Genomic DNA, 10,463 nt, shown 5'->3' with positions numbered 1-10,463 from the left:
GGGCAGAGCACTGCCCAGTAGGGGGCTTGCTGGGTAGATCCTGGTCTGGGCGCATGTGGGAGTCTATGTCTCTGCCTCCTTACTTTTTTCACTTAAGGAAAAAAAAAAAAAAGATGTCAACTGCAGCTCTGGTGGGGCCCAGCTCAGGGGTGAGGAGGTTAATTGGTTCTCTCTGAACTCACAAGAAGAACAGGGTTGCCCCTACCTGGGTCTGTAAGCAATCCTGAGTTTCCTCTACCGTGCAGATAAAGTGGCAGTAAAGCTGGTGGGGTTAGAAGTGCTCACTCCCCTTTAACTCTGAGAAGTCTAAAAACCTTTAAGTGGGTGGGTGATATGGTATGTGAATAATATATCAATAAAACTACTTAAAAAAAAGAGTTCACTCCCCTGACACCTCTGGGAAAGTTCCTTTAATAAAAAATTTCTAGCACATTTACACGATTGTCATCACCCTTCATCTACAGCACTCCACAGGGAAAATAAAAATAAAGAACAACCTAGCTGCGCTCAGTATAAAAATGCAGGAATCCATTCAAATAGGAGGCCATGGGGCCTAAAGACCAGAGAGAAACACGAGGCCAGGGAGCCAAGCAGCTCTGGCCAGGCTCCTGGAGGACCTCTGGAAGGCTCCAGGGGACGGTCGAGGACCCGCCTCTAACTTTTTAAAAATAGCATTAAAAAAAAAAGTCCAGATTGTAAAAAGAGGCCTCTTTCTAAGGATCAAGGGCCACTGCAGAGAGAATGTTGTCATGGAGAGTTGGAGTCGGTCCAGGCCCAGGTCCGGGACAGAGGGCTGAGAATTTCACGACAGGGAAGAGACCCGCAGAAATGCAGCCTCTGAGGCCCCGGCCCTATGCTGAGACGCTCCAGTGCTGAAGTCCAACTGCCCACGTTTGAATGGCTTGGCAACCAACCCCTCGAATGTCAGTCAGACTTGAGGCCTCTCTCCTCCAAGTTGCTAAGGCCACTTCTCACCACTCCAAAGTCCTTGGCTGAGGGGGTCCTGAGACCCTTTAAAGATGCAGCTGCGACCTGATGCGTAGTCCCTGGGCCTGCTGGCCCGGAGGCCTAGTCATCCTGGCTACCCCCATACAGGTCCGCCAGCTTCTTGAAGCGGCTGCCCCATTCGCTCAGATAGTCGTAGTCTTGGTCCTGGTCAGTAGCCGAGGAGGTGAGGGAGCTCAGCGAGGCGGCTTCAGAGCCGCTGCCTTCATAGTCGAACACCAACAGGGAGTCATAGGGTGGGGCGGTGGGGTCTGTGTTAGCTGCCTTCAGGTTCTGTGGCAACAGAAAGCAGGTGGTTAGGAGCCGCGGGATCACATACAGGGCAGCTGCGAGAACTCAGGCAGGTTGGTTCACCTGGCTGAGCCTGCATTTCCTCAAGGTGAAGCCACTTATCCCTCCTGGAAGGTTTTTTAAATTTAATTTAATTTACTTATTTATTTTTTAGATTTTACTTATTCATATTTATTGGAAAGAGAGAGGGAGAGAGAGGAAAGAGATAGAGAGAACAGGGGAAGGAACACGAAGCATCAACTCCCATATGTGCCTTGACCAGGCAAGCCTGGGGTTTCGAATCGGCAATGTCAGCGTTCCAGGTCAACGCTTTATACACTGCGCCACCACAGGTCAGGCTTCCCTCCCAGAAGGTTTTTAAAAAATTTTATTTATTGAATTTTTTTAGAGAGGAAGGGAGAGAGAGAAACATTAATTTGTTGTTCTACTCATTCATGCATTTGTTGGTTGATTCTTGTAGTGCCCTGATCAGGGATCACACCACAGCCTTAATGTATTGGGACGACGCTCTAACCTGCTGAGCCACCTAGCCAGGGCCCCTCTCCCTTAAGATTTTGAAGGTTGAAATAATGCGTATAAATACTCAGTCCAGGGCCCGGCATACAGCAAGTAAGTGTTCAGTGCCACAGGCCAGTGGTGAAGGGTAGGGACTTTGAAATCTGATGGCTTAAGTCAGAATTCAGACTTCACACACTAGTTTGTGACTTTGGGCAAGTGCCTTAACCTCTCTTTGCTGTTTCTTTCTCATGTCTGACATGGGGAAACGTCATACAGTTTTAGAGAAATAAAGAATCCATGTAAAGTGCTTATCAGACTAGTACCTGGCCTAACAGTGGAACACTATCTCATTCTACAGATGAGGATAACCATAGGACTCCTACCCTGCAGAGCTGACGCGGGGATTCAATAAGATTGTATTTGCCAACTATCCAACACAGAGACATTTTAGAAACTGAGGGTAAAGCTCCAGCTATTTAGCTCCAAGGTGCCTTCTCAAACCCGCTGCTCCGGGAATCTTTCCCCAGGGCTATGTTTTCGCTCAGCACTCTCAGTGATGTTCAGGCCACTTCTAGAAGGCAAAACAGTTAGTCTCCTTTTTTGCAGAAGAGAAGACTGAGCCAGAAGGGGGTCAAGCCAGGGTGAGGAATCCTGACCGCCCTCGAGCCCTTTGCCCACTGCTGCTTCCTCACATTCCCCAGTTCATCCATTCACCCATCCACCTGCTCATCCAGCCCTCCACCCTTCCTATTAAAAACATCCATTTACTGACTGCTAGTGAGGTACCAGGCTCATAGCATCTCTCTTCAACATCCTCAGTTCAGAGGTTCTTACAACCCTCTATATTTGATTTCCTTAGGGAGCTAAAAGCATCAGAGCCTTAAAAAAATACCAGATGCCGGCCTGACCAGGCGGTGGTGCAGTGGATAGAGCGTCAGACTGGGATATGGAGGACCCAGGTTCGAGACCCTGAGGTCGCCAGCTTGAGCACTGGCTCATGTGGCTTGAACAAAGCTCACCAGCTTGGACCCAAGGTCGCTGGCTTGAGCAAGGGGTTACTTGGTCTGCTGTAGCCCCCTGGTCAAAGGCATATATGAGAAAGCAATCAATGTACAATTAAAGTGCCACAACAAAAAACTGATGATTGATGCTTCTCATCTCTCTCCGTTCCTGTCTGTCTGTTTCTATCTATCCCTCTCTCTGACTCTCACTCTGTCTCTGTTAAAAAAAAAACAACAACAAAAAAAAAACCCACAAACCACTAGATGCCGGAGTCCCAGGCATTGAAATTTTCCAAAATTCCTCAAATATGTGACAGAGTTAAGAAGACTGGAGGCACTCAGCTATTTGCAACAATTGCTATCATTACCTAACAAATCCTAGGTGCCAGGTCAGTAGTTCCCACACGTAAATTACTTGGGAGTCTTTAAAAAAATTTTAAAGCCCAGGCCACATGTAGATCAATTAAATCACAATCTTAGGAGGTCAGTCTGATGCATCAGTTTCTGAAGTTCCCCAGGAGATTGCAATGTGAAGGCAGTTTGGGAACCACCATGCTCCCAGCACCGCTCCAATCCCTAAAGCAACCTAACACAGGTCCCCAACGTCACTATCCGCCCAAATCACCCGGGATCTTTAAAAATCCAAACTCAAGTTCTCTGGTTCCAGTGTTCTGCTAACAACCACTCCACAGGATGGACAAAAGCAGGTTTACAGTGCGCATATAGAAAGTGATACAATAATTAATAAGTAATAAAAATAGTTAATAAATAAAAATATTATAATTAATACATAATTGATAAATAAAAAATAAGAGTCTGACCTGTGGTGGCACAGTGGATAGGGTGTTGACCTGGAATGCTGAGGTTGCTGGTTTGAAAGCCAGGGCTTGCCCAGTCAAGCAAGACACATACGAGAAGCAACTACTATGAGTTAATGCTTCCTGCTCCTCCCTACCTTCTCTCTCTCTGTGTCCCTCTCTCCTCTCTTTAAAACAGAAACCCAGACGTTACTCAAATGCGCCAGAGGTCACAGAGTTGGTTGGAGGTGAAGTCAGTGTGTGAACCAAGTGCCGTGCTTCTTGCCTGGGCACTGGAGCCTGAGTCAGGGCTGCCCTCGGCTGGCCCCCGTGCCTCACCTCGGTAATGAAGTTGCCGATTTCATCTGGGTTGGCTGGTCGCGGACGGTATATGGGTGTGGGGATAAAGGGTGGTGCCACATCGTTGCGGAGAACAACCTCAGGCCGGGCCTCCAGACCCCGGTGGAGTTGGGTGATGTCATAGTCCTTCAAGAAAACAGAGCATAGATTGAGAAGGACCCCCCAATTCCCCACCATGTGGACGTTCTGGTTCATGGGTAGGTCTTAGAAGAGAGCAATCTCAGTGATTTCTGAAACCCCTAATTTCCACACCGCCTCTCCCAAATTAAGTGTAGGCTGAAGGTCAGTCACCCTGGCTGAGGCCAAAGAGACTACAGCAGTGGACCAGACACTCTCTCAGGAGAGGAGAGTTGATGGTCAACCCTGCACGAAGACTGATGCTTCAGGCCAGGGTGTGGTCAATGTAGCTAACATGGTTAGTTGGCTGACCCAACCATCCCTGACAGTGGCCCCAAGGGCATCTACCTCCCAAACCCCAGACCTCCTAATGCCCTACCTGGTCCTCCTCGCCACCCCCTTCTTCGCCATAGTAGAAGACATTGTCACGGGTGTCGTCTTCCGGGAGCAGAAGGGGTTCCTTGACCTTTCGCTTCTTTCTCACCAGCAACAGGAGCATCAGCAGGAAGACTGAAAGGGTGGGGCAGTGTGAATATTCATCCCCCACAACCAAACATCTGGCCCGGACCCCCACGTCCTCAGAGTCCCACCTAATTTTAGATTCCTCCACTGAGTAGCTAGAGCTTAACACACTTCCATCATTCCCTTGCACCTAGGGAGACCTGTAATTCCTCGTCAAGGTGTATAGGATTTGGCCCTGACTTGTCCCCAACCCTCCCCCTTCTCCACTCAGGTCTAGTCACATTGGCCCCTTACGAGGTCAGTAGTTCCCACACTTAAATTACTTGGAAATCTTTAAAAAATTCCAGTTTTTCCAAGTTTCTTAAATATATTCAGCAGGTTCCCACTTGGGGACCTTACTCTGGGCTCCTTCCTTGCCTGGAACACTCTTTATGCATATGCATGGCGCTCATCCTCCAGGTCTCAAACTAAGGTCACCTCCTGCTGGCAGCACTGTGACCTCAACCCCACCTATATTTCTGTATCACTTATTGTCATCTTCCCTTATTGCTGGCACTGGTCCTAAGGGACATTCGTCTTTGCAGGGACAGGACTCTTCCAGACAGTGATACTTTTTCCTTTCCTTCCTTCCTTTCCTTCCTTTCTTCCCTCCCTCCCTCCCTCCCTCCCTCTTTCTTTCTTCCTCTTTCATTCTAAAAAGGGGAGGGGAAATGTGACCATCGCACCCCTCTCCAATTTTTTTTTTTAATTTTTTACAGGGACAGAGAGAGAGTCAGAGAGAGGGATAGACAGGGACAGACAGACAGGAACAGAGAGAGATGAGAAGCCTCAATCATCAGTTTTTCGTTGCGACACCTTAGTTGTTCATTGATTGCTTTCTCATATGTGCCTTGACCGTGGGGCTACAGCAGAGCGAGTAACCCCTTGCTTGAGCCAGCGACTTTGGGTCCAGAAGTACTGTAAACTGCAAGTCTGATCATACCACTTCTCTGCTTCAAACCTTTTCTGATGATGTCCCTTTTCACCTAGAGCCCTTACAAGAGCCTACAAGGCCCCACTTGATGCTCCACCATGCCCAGCACCTCTCTGCCCTCCTCTCCTATGCTTTCCCCTCTAGCTTTCTGCTCTTCAGCCTGTCCTGTTGCCACACCCCAGCATGGTGCTGCCTCAGGGCCTTTGTGCTTGTTTCCTAGGTATCTGCTGTGCTGCTTCCTCCCCTCTTTCAGGTCTTTACTTGAAAATCCCCTTCTCAGCAAGGCCTTTCCTGCCCATGCTACTTAAAATCGCAGACCTCCTGAGCTCCACTTTTTCTCCACAGCAACACCTACTTCCCGGCCAGATCACTTGCTGTCTGCTCTCTGCACTAGGAACTAAGTTCCACGAGGGCAGGGAGTGATCTGTTTTATTACGTGCTGCTCCCCCAGTGCCTAAAACAGTGCACGGTGCTGCTTAATTGAAGCTTGCTTATGTTGTGTTCATATCTGATTGAATGTGTATTTTTTGTGTAAGGACTCACTTAAAGAGTGAAAAAGGTAAATGTGATGAGCTGTACATTTACAGCCCAAAATTTACATTTTAACTAAACACTCCTACCCACTAGCCCAATGATACTTCAACTCTAGCATGCAAATGACCCTCTGGAGGATTGCTGAAGCCCAGATTACCGTCTTAATCAGTCGGTCTGGAGTGGGGCCTGAGAACTGGCCTATCTAACAAATTGCTGATAATGCTAACGCAGTTGGTCTGGAGACCACATTTTCGGAAGCCACTGCTCTAGCCTCCAGCTGACAAATAGCAGCATGTCTGTTTGCTCACTACTGTATCCACAAAGCCTAGTTCATTCCAGAAGTTCCATCAATATCTAGTGACTAAATGACACTCCTGGAAGTAAGAGTGTAAGGACAGGTGGGCAATCTAACTACCTGATCCTCCAAGGCGGAACGGTGCTGGTACTCACACAGCAGAGCCAGGATGGCCCCCAGGATGGGGAGAAGGAAACCCCCCTTCCAGCGTTCGGGGCAGGTCTCCACGTGGCCGTGGCAGTCGCACACAGTGGCCCTGATCACGGCCGGCTGCTCCTTGTTGCCACGGTCAGACAGAGACAGGTGCACGTCATATGTGTCTTGCTTCAGGAACTTCTTCAGTGACAAGGCCACTGCGTCTCCTGGAGTGTACAGATAATTTAGTCACTTTGAGAAAACACATGGCAACAGAGTATATGACGATGGGGGTTTGAGGTGACAGCCTTTACATATGGGTGACAGGGAGAAATATTTCAAAAGCACACTTAACACCAAGTGTTAAAAATTTATATTTGGGCCCTGGCCGGTTGGCTCAGCGGTAGAGCATCGGCCTGGCGTGCGGGGGACCCGGGTTCGATTCCCGGCCAGGGCACATAGGAGAAGCGCCCATTTGCTTCTCCACCCCCACCCCCCTCCTTCCTCTCTGTCTCTCTCTTCCCCTCCCGCAGCCAAGGCTCCATTGGAGCAAAGATGGCCTGGGCGTTGGGGATGGCTCCTTGGCCTCTGCCCCAGGCGCTAGAGTGGCTCTGGTCGCGGCAGAGCAACGCCCCCTGGTGGGCGTGCCAGGTGGATCCCGGTCGGGCGCATGCGGGAGTCTGTCTCTCCCCGTTTCCAGCTTCGGAAAAATACCAAAAAATAAAAATAAAATAAATAAATAATTTATATTTGGTCAAAGCCAAGTTCACCATCATGGTAAGGATTACTGGGGCAGAAAAATAAAGCTTGTAATTTAAGAAAGAAATCATAATCACAGTATTTTTAAAATCTAAATTAAAAATATTTTTTTAATCTATTGATTTGAGAAAGAGAGAGAGAGAGAGAGAGAGAGATAGGAACATCGATCTGTTCTTTACCTCAAAAACAACATTGTTCTTCCTAAGAGATAGCTAACCTAATATATTTTTTCAAAATGCTTTAATAAAAATCAATTCCCCTCATCAATTAATCTAGTGTTTCAGTTTAATGTACTATTACTTTAAAAAACATATTTTAAACTGAATTTATTGGGGTGACACTAGTTAATAAAATTATACAGGTTTTAGGTGTACAATTCTATAATACTTATCTGTATAAACTAATATTTTAGTACTCGTGGTAACTAGCTACCTGTTTTCCTATTTGAAAGTTCACTACCATTTATTACTGTGGCATTTTGCTCTTACAATAGTAAATATAAGGTTGATACCTCAAACTGTAGATAGCACTTCAATATTCTAAACACTGATATTTCTTTTTTTTTAATTTTTTTTTTTTTTTTACTTTTATTAATTTTTAGAGAGGAGAGAGAGTGAAAGAGAGAGAGAGAGAGAAGGGGGAGGGAGGAGCAGGAAGCATCAACTCCCATATGTGCCTTGACCAGGCAAGCCCAGGGTTTTGAACCGGCGACCTCAGCATTCCAGGTCGACACTTTATCCACTGCGCCACCACAGGTCAGGCTAAACACTGATATTTCTGAGTGAGCATCATTAATTAGTAAATTGAAATGCACATGACTTGGTGATACAAGCTGTTATATGACCTGTGTTATGACAGCAGCAGTGACTATGCACACGCCAGGGAGGCTGGAAATAAGGCTGCAGTGAGCACTGAGCTAACTGGCCTTCAAAAGCCCAGAGTGAGTGGCAGGCTAACCACCAGCAGAAGCCGAGCTCAGTGCAGCCTCCACGATGGGCATTACCCTGGGGCAACTCTGTGGCAACCCTAGAGTTAGGAGGGTTGCCATGTTTGTGGGTGAGAAATATAGAGTCAGGGGCCTCTCTGAAGAAAGATGCAAGTTTTTCAGGGAGAGAGCTATTTAAGCTTGGGTGGAATTATTTTTCATTATGCAGAACCTTCCCAAGTATTACAGTCCTTCCTACTAAATGCCAGTAGTGTCCACTGGTCATTGGGGCAATCAATAACAGCCCCACGTTTCTAGCTCAGCTGGTCTCAGGTTTGCTGGCCTATTGCAGCACTAACCTCAAGTCATTTTCAGTTCAAAACCTCGGCTCACTCACTGGGCCCCTCTCAGTAAAAAACGCTAGAAGGGAGAACTTACCCTGTTGCCACTCAGCAATGGCAGGCAGACAGAGTTCTGCAGGCTAGATATTTGGTCTATCATGTAGAGAGGCCAATGTGGGATATTTCACCAAAACATCCCTATATTTCACCATCCTGTCCTCAGAAATAGGAGGGCCAATTTCTCAGCTGATAATAGTGGTGGTGGTGGCATTGGTGACTAAATTGACAATATGTACCAAGCCCTTCTCTAACCTTCACCACAATCTGAAGGCAGATACATTATCCCCATTTTACAGAAAATGAAGTCTAGGGAGTTCAAGAAACCAGTTCAAGGTCACAATGGTAGAGTCTGAATTCCCCTGACAATTGGACAAGATCAGATCAAAATACTCAATTAAAACCAAGAACTAGGTATCAATACTATTATCAGGTGCTGATCCCATTGGGCTTTGGCCATAAGGCTCACCACACCTGACAGAGCCAGATCTGATTGCTGCTGCAAAATCACGCTGGTGAAAATGGCCGTTTGCATCTACCAAGCACTGATATACCAGGCAAGGTGCTTGTCCTGTAGTTACTTAATCTTCATAGTAACTGTGGAAATAGGTACAAGTATTGTCCCACTTTACAGATAGGGAAATTGAGGAACAGTGAAGCTCAGTAATTTGCCCACAGTCACAAAGCTGGTAAATGGAGGAGTCAGGTCTTGGACCAAGGCTTTCTGACCCCCAAGTCCACAATTCTCTAAACATGGTCAGGGAAGAAAAATTACTTAAAGGCCACAAGGGGGTGACAAGAGACCAGTCTGGGCTTCACAAAGGAAAGGTGCTGGACATACAATTACACCCAAATCATAGGAATCACAAAAATGAGCCGATGTGGGGCACCATTAGACCACATGTCCAAAGTTGCGATTCCTTGTTGTTCCTGAATAAACCCATTTTGCGGGAGGATACCGTATTTCCTGAATAAACCCATTTTGCGGGAGGATACCGTATTTCCCCGTGTATAAGATACACCCTTCTACCAAATATTTGGGATCTAAAAACCAGGTGCGTCTTATATAAGGGTTGTAGATTTTTTTTACTTGCATTTTCGTGCTTGTTTTTGCACTCATTGTCGAAGACGGTAATTCGTCATCAGACAGATGAGGACAAGCTGATGAATGGGAATTTTGACAATGATTAGGAGTTCTATGAATTTTATGATGAATAAAATTGAGTTCAATAACTTTATGTTATACATTTTTTTTCAAATTTTGTGCCCCAAAATTAAGGTGCATCTTATACAGGGAGAAATATAGTACATAATTAAGAAAGTAAGTAAGTAAATATCTAAGTAAATAAATAAAAGCTATGTGGGTGTCTGAGCATATCAGGAAGTCCTTTCTGCATTGGGCTCAGCAGCAGTAATGGACACCGGGCATCTGGTTTCTTTCGGGCAAGCCTGAAATGTGCGGTTTCCCATTTCCCTCCTAGGGGACCTCGGCTCCAGGAGGAAGTGGGGGATATTTTTCTTTTATTTATTATTACTATTACTGTTTAGTGAGAGAGATGAGAGATGAGAAGCATCACTTTAATTTTTCATCAATTGCTTTCTCATATGTGCCTTGACCACGGGGCTTCAGCTGAGCCAGTGACCCCTTGCTCAAGCCCAGCGACCTTGGGTTCAAGCCACAGCCTTGGGACTTAAGCCAGTGACCATGGAATCATGTTGATGAGCCCACACTCAAGCTGGCGACCTCGGGGTCTCGAACCTGGGTCCTCTACATCCCAGTCCAACGCTCCATCCACCATGCCACCGCTTGGTCAGGCTGGACCTATCTTTCTTATGCATCCTAGATCCTTGTCTATTTGATACCAGTGAGACCCCTTGCCAGGCCTGTGACAAAAAACTACTTAAGGCCAAGA

At 46.7% G+C, this 10,463-nt stretch overlaps 1 protein-coding gene across 1 annotated transcript in view; it reads right to left on the bottom strand.

The window, feature by feature from the left end:
* Positions 1-395: 395 nt before the first annotated feature.
* Positions 396-10,463, bottom strand: part of CDH3 (cadherin 3) — a 61,375-nt gene continuing 51,307 nt past the window's right edge. Inside the window, exons 13-16 of the mRNA XM_066350113.1 lie at positions 6,489-6,695; positions 4,449-4,579; positions 3,932-4,078; positions 396-1,278 (exon numbers count right to left, since the gene is read on the bottom strand). Of these exons, the coding sequence (XP_066206210.1) occupies positions 1,069-1,278; positions 3,932-4,078; positions 4,449-4,579; positions 6,489-6,695 (695 nt within the window). The 3' untranslated portion in view covers positions 396-1,068. The remainder of the gene's footprint in view (positions 1,279-3,931; positions 4,079-4,448; positions 4,580-6,488; positions 6,696-10,463) is intronic.

This window comes from Saccopteryx leptura, chromosome 9, assembly GCF_036850995.1.
Source record: "Saccopteryx leptura isolate mSacLep1 chromosome 9, mSacLep1_pri_phased_curated, whole genome shotgun sequence".
In the NCBI taxonomy this organism is placed as follows: domain Eukaryota; kingdom Metazoa; phylum Chordata; class Mammalia; order Chiroptera; family Emballonuridae; genus Saccopteryx; species Saccopteryx leptura.
The sequence above is the reverse complement of the archived record's forward strand: the minus strand, read 5'-3'. Positions and strand labels throughout refer to the sequence as shown.